The 13260-nt window shown below is 44.2% G+C and overlaps 1 protein-coding gene across 1 annotated transcript; it reads left to right on the forward strand.

Moving 5' to 3' along the window:
• The first annotated feature begins 918 nt into the window (after nt 1–918).
• OVCH2 (ovochymase 2) lies at nt 919–10990 on the forward strand. Its single transcript, XM_066360584.1, has 7 exons — nt 919–1054; nt 3080–3189; nt 5769–5860; nt 8862–9034; nt 9370–9465; nt 9999–10150; nt 10752–10990. The coding sequence occupies exons 1-7, from the start codon at nt 967–969 to the stop codon at nt 10959–10961; spliced, it is 921 nt and encodes a 306-aa protein (XP_066216681.1). The 5' UTR covers nt 919–966; the 3' UTR covers nt 10962–10990.
• The last annotated feature ends 2270 nt before the right edge of the window (nt 10991–13260 follow it).

Here is a 13260-nt window from a genome sequence, read left to right on the forward strand (position 1 = left end):
AATCTGCAACTCTCACAAATTTTAAATTTTATGTTATGCTTTTGCATTTATGTTATTTATATGTGTTTTGATTTTAAAAAATATTTATTTTGTACAAGGGCAAAAACTGCAACAAGGAAGTTAGAGGCTTCTGGTTTGACATTTGCTGTTTGGGGTAGGTAATATGTAAAAGTTGCCAGAAAAATCTCATATCCCTATGCAGTCATTGACAGCACTGGCCAATCCACAGCTATTTCTCACACATTCACTGTGCATCACAAACTCAGCCAGGAAAGAAGACTTGCACAGAATCAGAGCCACCTCCTCATGCCACATCATCTACTAGGTGTAGCAGTAAAGGGGGCTGAGTGCCCTCTAGAAATACAAAACAATAATGAGGATGCAGATTCACAAATGCCCCAATGGACCATAACCTAAATGTCCTTCAAGTAGCCTGACTTCCTGACTGTGCTACCAAATTATCTTTCCGCCCTTTCCTTCTCTAACACAAGGCTACAACCATTCGTTTACACTTGGACAATATGAGGAAGAAAAATGTTTTAGCATATTCTTGTGGATTGTTTGCAGGCATGTAGTAAAGTCTCCTTGCAAAAAAGGACAACTGTGACATCAAATCCTCTTGTAGAAAGCAGTTAACTTGTACTAAGAAGCCAGCAATGTTTGCCATTAGACATCAGCCACTTACCTAGCCAGATACATTCTGCTAAGCAACAAACTGATGTGAATGTAATGAGACATGTAATATTGCTCAATCAAGACTATGCTTCTGTGGTTGACTCCCACATCTTGCAAAGATGTTGGCAAGAAACCACCTTCAGAAACATCATATATACACGGTTGAATGCCTTCAGTCTTGGGTAATGCATAACCTCCTTTTAAATTGGCTCATTGCTGGTCTCACAAAGCTTCCTACTTTGGTTCTCTGTAGTCTCTTTAAAATTTCAGGGAAAACTTCTGAATCTCAAAATGCTTATGAGTAAGAATAAGCTGGTTTTACTCCTCGGAATGATATGTTTGAAACTAAGTAAGTCGGCAACTCTCTCTCTTTCCAAAGGTAAGTGCCAAACAAGCTATAATTATCTTTGTCTGAAGGAGTAACCTTTGCTGGCAATGGGCATCATAATTCCATTCCATATCCCTTTGGGGAAACAGGAGGAGCAAATATATTTTGGAGACCTAATGGTTTTTCATGTAATTATTTTGGACTCTTCTGAAACCAGTGTATGAAGCTGGGAAAAAAAACATTTATGGAACACAACTTGGACAAGTTGCATTGATCTGGAAAGAACTGGGATGGTTCAATTATTTGGACAGATTACACAATCCCATCCTTACTCATGGAACAAATTTTGGAAATCAGCACAAATTTGGAAGCATTTCTGTTTTTTCAGAAAACGGTCTTGCTGGGAAATGTAAAGCATGTTCACTGTAGTGTATGATAAATTGTCTTTTCCCCCCAAGTAAACTGAGAACAGCTCTTGGCAGGCTTCTCCACAGGTTTGTGCCAGCCCTAAGAATCATCATGTTTTCTGTTTTTGCTTCAATGAGTTCAGAAAACAGTAAACTTTATGTCCAAAGTATTTATGATTCATTCAGGTGAGACAGCTAGAAAATAAGCGTTTGATCCAATGCCATGGCTGCAGTGGGTTCAGAATCAGAAGGCTTAGTGTTCCATGCATGCTTTGCCGTTAATTAGCTATGCATCTCTTTGATTCTTTGTTTTCTCAGCTGTGAAGTGGGGCTAATAGTGCTTGATTCACAGGCATAGAGTGTGGGGGTGGGGGGGTTTAAATGAGGAGTTATTTGGGAGAGCTTTGTATACTGTAATGTATTAATCTAAATAGCTGTGCTCTGAAAGATACGTTCCCAAGGAAAACCATTTGTTCATCAGCCCGACTTTCTAAGTGTCTCCTCTATGCTAGGAATTGTGCTAAACCGTGGAAATACACAGGTGAATAAAAACAGCTTTTATTCCCTCGAGTAGTTCATAGCTCAATGAGGGAGACAAACTATTCACTATCACAATACTGCATGGAAAAACTGTAAAAGGGGAGAGAAAAGAGTACTGTACTGCACAGTAAAGAAGAGAGACACTTAAAACACACCTTGAGTAACTCAAGGAAGACTCCTCAGTTGAGGTGATGAATAAGGATTAGAGGATTAACTAGTCAAAGAAGTGGGGTGATTCGGAGGCAGGGATTTCTAGGCCTTCCTAAGAAACAGGTAGACAAGAATGACCTGCGGTAGAGACAGAAGATGTGCCATCCCTGAATCACTGGCTAGTTGCAAAGATCTTTAATCTAATCCATCTCTTAGCTGAGGAGTCAAAACCTCACCTCCCCTCTCAAAAAAACTGAAGATAAACAAATGCAACTTTTTTAGGGACAACATCTTTTTCACAAAGACAAGACTTCTTTCTACCCTTAACGGGCAACCTTTCTATCCTAACACCAGTCTGGTGTGTGAACCAGGCTGCAGTCTTCTCTCCATTCCACTCTCCTTGAAAAATCTGCTTTCTACCTTTCGAGAGAATTAAATCCAATTGCCTGACTGTGTGCCAGGTACCAAAGACCATGGTCTCAGACTTGGTCCCCTGGGTGGGGCAGAGCAGAAGATAGATAGATGTACACACAACGACATTCTAAGGCAGACTTTTGCGTCACCCATTCAATGAATTCAACAACTTCTATGCATCAGAAGCTGTGTTGGACACTGTGGATATAGGAATATCTAAGATTAAGTTCATATCTTTGTCTAGTTAGGTTGAAAGACATAGAAATGACCATAATGCATGTAATTAATGTCACAGAAATACAGAGTGTTGTGAGGAGCCTCCAAGGGTCCAGATTGCTCAGAGGCAAAAGGGGGCTTAATTTCTGCCAATCCAGTGTGACAAAAGCTGAATAATCCTTTGTACTACAAATCACGGCAAATCTCACTATATACTAACTTAAAGCCATTTTGTAATCTTTCTACAGGATGCATGTCCTACAGCGTTTTCTTGCTACAGTGTTTCCAGTATCCCTCAGTCTTAGAAGCTATCTAATCACTAATATTTTTTATCTTTTCTTTTCCCCAGCTCCCCCTTGTGGACAGAGCCTAGTGAAGGCACAGCCTTGGAATTACTTGAACATTTTTAGTCGTATTGTTGGGGGAAACCAAGTGGTAAAGGGCTCTTACCCATGGCAGGTGAGTCACGGAACACATCTGCTGGTGGGGGAACTGTGAGCAGTCTTGGGATTGGCCCCCTCAGAATGACATGCTGTGCATCAGTGCTCTCCATTGAGCCTAGCTTGTCCCCAGAGAGCTCATGAGTGGGTGCAGGGATTCACATCCTTCATGATGTATACCAGGTAAGTTCCAGAAACGGTGTATCCACAAAAGTTACATGCACTATTGGCTTTTTCTAAAAATTAAAAATGCCACCCTAAACTTTCAACCCCTAAAACAAAAATCCCACTTCAAGCAGATGAAAACCTTTTAAATTTACAATTTAAAAAATAATTGTCTGGTTCAATAAATATATTTAAAATATACAGTGTGTCCATAAAGTCATGGTGTACTTTTGACTGGTCACAGGAAAGCAACAAAAGATGATAGAAATGTGAAATCTGCACCAAATAAAAGGAAAATTCTCCCAGTTTCATACCTATTCAGTGCAGTTTGATGTGGGCTCACGCACAGACTTTTTAGGGCTCCTTAGGTAGCTATCCCGTACAGCCTCTACAGACTCCTCACTGACTGATGGCCTACCAGAAAGGGGTTTGTCCACCAAACTGCCGGTTTCCTTCAACTGCTTATCCCACCAAGTAATGCTATTCCTATGTGGTGGCGCTTCGTTATAAATGCGCCAATATTCACATTGCACTTTGGTTACGGATTCGAATTTAGTGAGCCACAGAACACACTGAACTTTCCTCTGTACCATCCACATCTCAACTGGCATGGCCGTGACCTGCTCCGCTGTATACACGGTGTTACGTCATCATCTGCTCATGCGCACATGCTGCCACATCATCCTACAGAAACTGGAAGGGTTTTCCTTTTATTTGGTGCAGATTTCACATTTCTATCATCTTTTGTTGCTTTCCTGTGACCGGTCAAAAGTGCACCATGACTTTACGGACACACTGCATTTACCTCATTATAATTAAAGATGACCAAGGAAGTCAAAGGTGTTATATTCATAGGTCTACTTTATATCTGAGGTATAACGTTTGTGCCTATACCATAGGCGGTTTCAGGGAATAATCAAGGCCATTGCCTTTGTAGCAGCAAATGTCCTAAGAATTCTCTTTCAGTCTAATTTCCTGGTCCTCCCAATGTCTTTGTGCTTCTGGCCCTAGCCAGTGGGGTTTACATTTATACTCTTTGAAATCCCCCGAACTTTCTTTACCCTGGTAACCATATTGCATTTTTGCCATTTAATTTTGCAAGTAGAATGATAACTCTTCATTTTTATTTCTCTTGAGCAAGTCACATTAACTTTTAGGTCAATGGATAGTTTGTAATGGTTGGCTGACTGAGTTTGTGTTCACTGGGTTGATGAATTAATTACTTGGATGAATAGTTGAGCGATCAATTGCTTACTTCGTCAATTGGTTGGCTTGGCCCTGGCCGGTTGGCTCAGCGGTAGAGCGTCGGCCTGGCGTGGGGGGGACCCGGGTTCGATTCCCGGCCAGGGCACATAGGAGAAGCGCCCATTTGTTTCTCCACCCCCTCCCTCCTTCCTCTCTGTCTCTCTCTTCCCCTCCCGCAGCCAAGGCTCCATTGGAGCAAAGATGGCCCGGGCGCTAGGGATGGCTCCTTGGCCGCTGCCCCAGGCGCTATAGTGGCTCTGGTTGCGGCAGAGCAACGCGCTGGAGGGGCAGAGCATCGCCCCCTGGTGGGCAGAGCGTCGCCCCTGGTGGGCGTGCCGGGTGGATCCTGGTTGGGCGCATGCGGGAGTCTGTCTGTCTCTCCCCGTTTCCAGCTTCAGAAAAAATACAAAAAAAAAAAAAAAATTGGTTGGCTAATCAGTTCAGAAGTTCACATTCAAATTATACTCAGGGATGAAACACTGACTTTTACTTACTTCCTCTTTATTCTATTATTAGCTTTTTCTCTGTATTAAAAATGACTCAATTACTCATTGAATAATTTTTGATCAAAAAGGGGGCAATTCTAATAAATTATTTACTTTCTTATTCCAACAACAGAATTAAAAGTATTACTTATACCCTGTAAACCATTTGAGAGTCAATTCAAATATCATAATCAGAGAAAAACAAAGATAGAGGTAGAGTAAAAAACAGGCTTGCAGAAACTGTAGAGATCCAGTAGTTCAGAGCACTAGCAGACTGCTCGAGGTGGCTTGGAGGAGCTGGAGTGTGTGCTGAAAACCCCGGCAGCCCTCTCGCCTACCTTTCTCTCAGCCCTGTACGTCTGGATTCTGCTGTATCTTATGACTCCTTTTCTTCCTTTTCATTCACAGATAGTGTTTATATTGTCAGAGCAACAGTATGAATCAATATTATAAATACCAACAATTTAAACAAAATGATCTGAAACTAACTACCTCTCCTGTGCACCAGGGTTGGGAATGTTCTGGGCCCAGCACTGCTCTTTATTTCTCAGCTGTCATGAAATGGGTTTTGTACCTTTATTGTCCATGATTTCTAATATTCATGAAGACAATATCTGGTCTACTGATCAGAATATGCTCAGTCTCCAGGTATGGGGGATCCCAGGGCATTAACCCGCTCCCATGTAAGATCTTTGCAATTCAGGTGTCTCTGAAACGAAGGGAGAAGCACATCTGTGGAGGAACCATCATCTCGCCACAGTGGGTTATCACGGCGGCTCACTGCGTTGCAAACAGGTAAGGGAAGGCCTAGCACATGGACAGAGGTCAGATGACCCTGCCTTTCCCTTGGAATCAGTAGCAGTAGCTCTTTATAACAGAAACTGTGTGATGCATGCTCTAGTGAGAGAACATCTTAACTGCATCAAACAAACAGGGCTCAATGACATTGTCAGAGGGCACTTAACTTTGTGGGAAACATATATCCCTTGCAGAGAAGTAGAATAGTTAAATATGGATGGAAGTTAATAAAGAATAATATCTGCCCTGGCCAGTTGGCTCTGTGGTAGAGCATCGGCCCAACATGAGGAAGTCCCAGGTTCAATTCCCAGTCAGGGCACACAGGAGAAGTGTCCATCTGCTTCTACACCCCTCCCCCTCTCCTTCCTCTCTGTCTCTCTCTTCCCCTTCTGCAGCCAAGGCTCCATTGGAGCAAAGTGGGCCTGGGTGCTAAGGATGGCTCCACGGCCTCCCCAGGCACTAGAACGGCTCCGGTTGCAACAGAGCAACGCCCCAGATGGGCAGAGCATCACCCCCTGGTGGGCATGCAGGTTGGATCCTAGTGGGGCACATGCGGGAGTCTGACTGCCTCCCTGCTTCTAACTTCAGAAAAATACAAAAAAACAAAAGAAAAAAAAAGAATAATATCCAAGTGAGAAACAAAGTATCACAAAGATATATCTGTGAAAGTTCTCGCCTAGTTTTCCTAAATGTCAGTGAAAAAAAAACCATGCAGTTCATTCTGCATTGTAAGAATTGGATAAAAGAGAACAAAAGGAGGCCAGGAAAACTAAGAAGGCTCCCATATCTCCTTCCATATTGATCCTGCTTCTATGAACTTTGATCCAATGACATTCACTTTTTTTTTTTTTTACAGAGACAGAGAGGGGACAGACAGGTTGGGAGAGAAATGAGAAGCATCAATTTTTCTTTCTTTTTCTTTTTTGTAACAGAGATAGAGAGAAAGAGGGACAGATAGGGACAGACAGACAGGGAGAGAGATGAGAAGCATCAATTCTTGGTTGTGGAACCTTAGTTTCTCATTGATTGCTTTCTCATATGTGCCTTGACCAGGGGGCTACAGCAAACCAAGTGATCCCTTTGCTCAAGCCAGTGACTTTGGGCTCAGGCTAGTGAGCCTTGCTCAAATCAGATGAGGCCACGCTCAAGCTGGCGACCTTGGGGTTACGAACCTGGGTCCTCTGCATCCCAGTCTGATGCTCTATCCACCGTGCCACCGCCTGGTCAGGCTTTCCCAGTATGTTTCAAATGCTCTGTTGTCAGTGTTCTTGGTGCTCATTAGGTTGCAGTCAAGTTCATTTCCCCGTATTTGCCCGATTTTAAATCTGCTGGATATTTACTTGGTGCCAGGTACTGAGGGGTACCAAAGATACAAAATAAGACATAATTCCTGCCCCCAGAGATCGACAGTCTAAAGAAGAGTCAACTGATTGTTTCACTGCAATGTGGCAGGTGGTTAGGCTAGAGCAGGGGTCTCAAACTCAACTCAGCATGTGGGCCGCAGAGCAAGATCACAGCCGTTCGGCAGGCCGCACTAGGTCTACAAAAGGCAACTGTTACGCAACACTTTTCTCACTGCAGTTGAAAACAAAAAAAAATCAGTACAACAAGCACAATCGTACATGCAGTTTATTCAGTGTCACAAAACGACCAGAAACTGTAGTTCGCATCACAACTGCTGTTAATTAAGCTAATATCTAGCTAGGATGCTAGAGAAATGAAAAATACAAGTAGGCTCCTAGGCTTACTTAATTTTATCCAAAATATTTTGAACTTCGTGGATTAGTCTGCGGGCTGCACAAAATTGTTCGGCGGGCCGCGAGTTTGAGACCCCTGGGCTAGAGAGTTACTATGTATTTGGTTAGGAACTTTAATATAGCCAAGAGCCAGGAAAGTCTACCAAGAGAAAATTACACCCTTCTCAATTTTATTTTTTATATAAAATCATCACTTCTGAAAATGAAGGGTCCCTAAAACGGCCGGTCTAAAGCTTTTAATCCATCTCAATTTATCTCAAGTTTTTTTTTGTTTTTTTTTTTTTTCAGAGAATTGTGCTTCAGGAAGCCTGGTCTCTAAATTACAAACATAAAGGAGGTAGAAAGAAGATTCTTGATTGTTGTAATCAATCCCAAAGTTCTGAGAGTGCATGTTCCCTGGGAGGTCACAGTGATACTGCTATTTTGTTTTTCACAATATACAATATAATTAGATCTCTGACAGGAAAACAACATACTTGAGGGGATCACAAACCATCTGCTAATGTTGAGGCCAGGCCAACCACTGAGGGTAGCTAAATAAAGTCCACTATAGCGTTAGACCCCCTAAATTACAATGTATATAAATCTTCAGATATCTTACAAATAACATTGCAACGTGTTTGGTTTATTACATCATTGATTCCATAAAGCCATTCTTTGTTATGCTCCCCACCCAAATTGAGAATGTCTGCATTTTTTTTTTTTTTTGCATTTTTTTGAAGTTGGAAATGGGGAGGCAGTCAGACAGACTCCCACATGCGCCCGACCGGGATCCACCCGGCACGCCCACCAGGGGGCGATGCTCTCCCATCTGGGGCTTCGCTCTGTTGCAACCAGAACCACTCTAGCGCCTGAGGCAGAGGCCACAGAGCCATCCTCCGCACCCGGGCAAACTTTGCTCCAATGGAGCCTTGGCTGCGGGAGGGGAAGAGAGAGACAGAGAGGAAGGAGAGGGGGAGGGGTGGAGAAGCAGATGGGCGCTTCTCCTGTGTGCCCTGGCCAGGAATTGAACCCAGGACTCCTGCCCGCCAGGCCGACGCTCTGCCACTGAGCTAACCGTCCAGGGCCGAGAATGTCTGCATTTTTACTGAGTGCTGGAATCCTCCTCACTTTCTCTGTTTAGCAGCCTCATACCCCACATTATCCATTCATGCCATTCTGAAGAGGCCAGTTTGCCAACCACTGCAACTAGACTTAGAGGCTCCATGAAATCAACTCATGTTACTGCTTCCTCTTCATAGAAATACTGCATCAACTTTGAATGTGATTGCTGGAAAACATGACCTGAGCCAGACGGAACCAGGAGAGCAAAACCTCACCATTGAAAGCATCATCATACACCCAAATTTCTCCATCAAGAAACCAATGAACTATGACATTGCTCTTTTGAAGATGGCTGGCACCTTCCATTTTGGTAAACATTTCAGGCTCACTCTGAATTATCTACCCCATGTTCTCCATAAATTCTGTTCTATAGCACAGTCCTTAGACTATATATCATGGCCAACAATTCTGGGTTATGGATTAGGGACAGGAATGTAAGGTGGAAGAGTCCCCACCTGAAACACTTTTGCTTGTGGCTTCAGATAGAGAATTATATAGAGTAGGGAGAGGGTCTTTCTCTGTCTGACACATGACACATGGAAGTGTCAGGCACTTATGAGACCTTGGGAGAACCACATAGATGTCAACTGGTGAGTGGCTTCTGTTGTCCTCTTCTCCACACCGTACACTGTTTTTATTTCTCAGGTCAGTTCATGGGACCCGTGTGTCTGCCGGAGCCAGGAGAACAATTTAAGGCTGGACTGATTTGCACAACTGCGGGCTGGGGCCGCCTGACAGAAGGTAAGAACTCCTATGCCTCTCCCCTTCATCGATGTCAGAACTTTCTGCTGGGTACTCAGAAAATAGAAATTTTAATGTTTTTTGAAAAAACAATTGTGTAAACATTTTTAAAAGTAGAGAATCTCACCTGACCTGTGGTGGTGCAGTGGATAAAGCATCGATCTGGAATACTGAAGTCACCAGTTTGAAACCTCAGGCTTGCCTGATCAAAGCACATATGAGGATCAACTACTATGGGATTGATGCTTCCCACTCCTCCCACCTTTCTCTCTCTCTCTTTTTCTTCTTTTCCAAGTGAGAGGAGGGGAGATAGACTCCCACATGTTCCCTGACCAGGATCCACCTGGCAACCCCATCTGGGGCCGATGCTCTGTCCATCTGTTTCTCTCTCTCTTCTCTAATATCAATAAATAAATTTAAAAAAAAAAGAAATTTAGGTCTTTCCAAAAGATACAGTCCTGAATGGAACAGACACCTCAAGCTCAGCAAGGGTGGCGAGAGCCTTGCTGGGCTCTCATCTCTATGTTTTCTAGATGGCATCCTCCCACAAGTGTTGCAGGAAGTGAACGTGCCCATTTTGAGCCAGGAGGAGTGTGTGGCAGCTCTGTTAACCTTAAAGAAACCCATCAGTGGGCAGACGTTTCTCTGCACAGGCTTCCCAGATGGAGGGAGAGATGCATGTCAGGTAGGTGGGAGCGGCTGGGCGGCCGGGTCCCAGGATGGGCGTCCCTCAGCTTTATAAGACTGGACTCTGGAAAGAAGGGTCAAGAGTGAACAGGAGAGGTTAAGTGAAAATAAAAGTACAGTTTAAATGGCCTGTTTATGTCAGGGAGTGTGAATTCAGAGGATATCTTCCACTTTTTCCAAAAGGCTAAATAGCAGATGATGCCAATAATGAGCTTGCGTTGCCCACCTCTGAAGAACGGCTGGCTCTTTGCTATGTAGAGGTTTCCAGGTCATGTGTAATAGAAACTTTACTTTCCCTCCGTTCCTCCTGCTGACTGAAAACTGAGGTCAATTTTACTACTGGGCGAGACTTCTCTGAGCCTGTAAGGTGAGACAGGAAAAGGAAGCCTGATGCTTGATGTAAGTCTAGGATGGGGAAGAAGGAGTAGACCTGATAGGCTCCATTGAGAGCTGAGGATCTCGTGTAAATTGTGCTTGCCTGTTCTCCCAGGCCCGAGTCCACATTACCAGAAGTGAAGAAATGCCATTGATCTTCATCTAACATCTCTAAGGGGGGAAAGACACTGACCATGATGGTAACAGAGACTTTTTCCCTGCAGGGAGATTCAGGAGGTTCCCTCATGTGCCGGAATGAGAAAGGGGGTTGGACTCTCGCCGGTGTGACTTCCTGGGGTTTGGGCTGTGGTCGAGGCTGGAGAAACAACGTGCAGAAAGATGATCAAGGATCCCCTGGGATCTTCACGGATCTTAGTAAAGTGCTTCCCTGGATCCACAAACACATCCAAACTGGTAATAAAGCTAGCAGATGAAGTAAAAAAAAAAAAAAAAAAGCCAGGGCCAGAGAGAACATCAGCAGAGTCTAAGCAAGTCGGGAGCACTGAACCAGATGGCCTGCTTCTATTCTTAGGGTAGCACATCAGAACTGTGGTATTTCCTAAGGCTAAAACAAGAGTAAAACATGGTGTGTGGTACAGCACACAGATACTCAATGAAACATGAATGCATCCACGCTAGACTTTGTCAAATTTGCCTTTAATTGAAACTATCTCACCTGGGGATACGTATTCACCACTTCTCAACTGTGCTAGCAAAATTCAGTTAGCAATAGTACAGATTGGTTGTTATTAACCACAGGACCCCTCACAAGAGGACAATGTCTAGAGATATTTTTGGTTGTCACACTGGGGGATAGGCCGACACTAGCATAGTGGGTAGAGGCCATGGATGCTACTAAGCCTCCTACAATGCATAGGACAGCCGCCACAATAAAGAATGATGCAATCCAAAATATCAGCAATGCCACAGTTGAAAGGCCTGGTACAAATCCAGATACCATAAATCTGAAAAGTCCTGGGTCTATCTACATATACCCTTCTCCTGGACTAACCAGTGAGTTAACTGAGACTTCATTTCTGCCTCCAAATCAAACTTAATTATTTTCTTAACTGGTGGCTTCCAGCCCTAGTAGGGTGTCTACTTCTCTCCAAAGGGGGTAATTCAAATTAGTTCAGTAAGAACTTGTACCTACCAATGGAGGTGTCTGAACTCTCAGTTCAAGCTGTAGCTATCCCAGCAATTCTTTTGTGGTTGTGGGTAAGTTACTTCCACTTCCAGCTTCCCTTGTCATGTAAAATGAGAGGGGTAGACCAGACGACCACTTCTTGCTCTGTGTAATCTCCAAGCTAATCATGGCCTGTCTCTTAATTTTCCCATTTAATAAAAAGAGTGAAATCATTTTCTTAAAATAAAAAGGCCACTTTCTGCTTTGTCAATTTATCCCTTCTGTTCTTTCCACAGATTAGCCTTTCATTTGTTGCATATTGACTTGAAAATCTCTGTACTTTTAAGTCAAGGAAATGCTAACTTCTTGAAATATTGTTTAGGATACCAGAAACCTTGAATTGCATTTTTCCTTTTCTTTCCCAGGGAAGCAGAGAAAGCACTCCAGAGGTAGGTATTTGTCCAGCCTGCTCCCCCAGAAGTACGACTTAATATTTAGTGTTTCTGAGTATCAGTTCCCTTTATAATCAAAAGTCTTTCTCTGTAAGAGATTTCCCCACTCTCTAGGCATAAAGCTACAACATGTAAAATCCACAGCCATTCCCTGCCAGTCACTGTGGCCCCTCACCTAGCTGGAGCCCTGGATTACTTCCCATTTCACATCTTGTCAATCCAGAGCTCCATATCCATTCAGCAAACATTTGCCAGATCCTTGCTTTAGTGCAGAGACTTGAAGGAGGAGGGAAAGGTGGTACAGATGTGGTAATACACACCTTCCCCAAAAGTTACCTGGCATGAATGCAATGAATTCACTGTGTGACTCTGGGAAGTTCCTTCCTACCTTTGACCTCAGTTTCCTCGTTTATAAAGAAAAGAGTTCGGGGCCCTGGACAGTTGGCTCAGTGGATAGTATCAGTCAGCATGTGGAAGTCTCAGGTTTGATCCCCAGTCAGGGCACACATAAGAAATGACCATCTGGCCCTGGCCGGTTGGCTCAGCGGTAGAGCGTCGGCCTGGCGTGTGGGGGACCCGGGTTCGATTCCCGGCCAGGGCACATAGGAGAAGCGCCCATTTGCTTCTCCACCCCCCCCTCCTTCCTCTCTGTCTCTCTCTTCCCCTCCCGCAGCCGAGGCTCCATTGGAGCAAAAGATGGCCCGGGCACTGGGGATGGCTCCTTGGCCTCTGCCCCAGGCGCTAGAGTGGCTCTGGTCACGGCAGAGCGATGCCCCAGAGGGGCAGAGCATCGCCCCCTGGTGGGCAGAGCGTCACCCCTGGTGGGCGTGCCGGGTGGATCCCGGTCGGGCGCATGCGGGAGTCTGTCTGACTGTTTCTCCCCATTTCCAGCTTCAGAAAAATACAAAAAAAAAAAAAAAAAAAAAAAGAAATGACCATCTGCTTCTCTTCCCTTCCTTCTCTCCTTTCCCTCTTTCCCTTCTCTCTCTCTTCCCCTCTCGTAGACAGTCGTTCAATTGGTCCAAGTGTCAGCCTCAGGCACTGAGGATAGCTCAGTTGATTTAAGTGTCAACCCCAGACAGGGGATGCCAAGTGGATGATCCCAGTTGGGGTGCATGTAGGAGTCTGTCTATCTCCTTTCACGAAAGAAGAAAG

This window comes from Saccopteryx leptura, chromosome 1 (assembly GCF_036850995.1).
Source record: "Saccopteryx leptura isolate mSacLep1 chromosome 1, mSacLep1_pri_phased_curated, whole genome shotgun sequence".
Taxonomy (NCBI): Eukaryota; Metazoa; Chordata; class Mammalia; order Chiroptera; family Emballonuridae; genus Saccopteryx; species Saccopteryx leptura.

What these genes read in the sequence shown, in the direction of transcription:
- OVCH2 (XM_066360584.1), top strand. Translation starts at nt 967, where the DNA reads ATGCTTATGAGTAAGAATAAGCTGGTTTTACTCCTCGGAATGATATGT. An exon ending in GCTCACTGCGTTGCAAACAG is followed by an intron (nt 5,861 to 8,861) that starts GTAAGGGAAGGC and finishes TCCTCTTCATAG; the next exon opens with AAATACTGCATCAACTTTGA. An exon ending in CTGGGGCCGCCTGACAGAAG is followed by an intron (nt 9,466 to 9,998) that starts GTAAGAACTCCT and finishes TATGTTTTCTAG; the next exon opens with ATGGCATCCTCCCACAAGTG.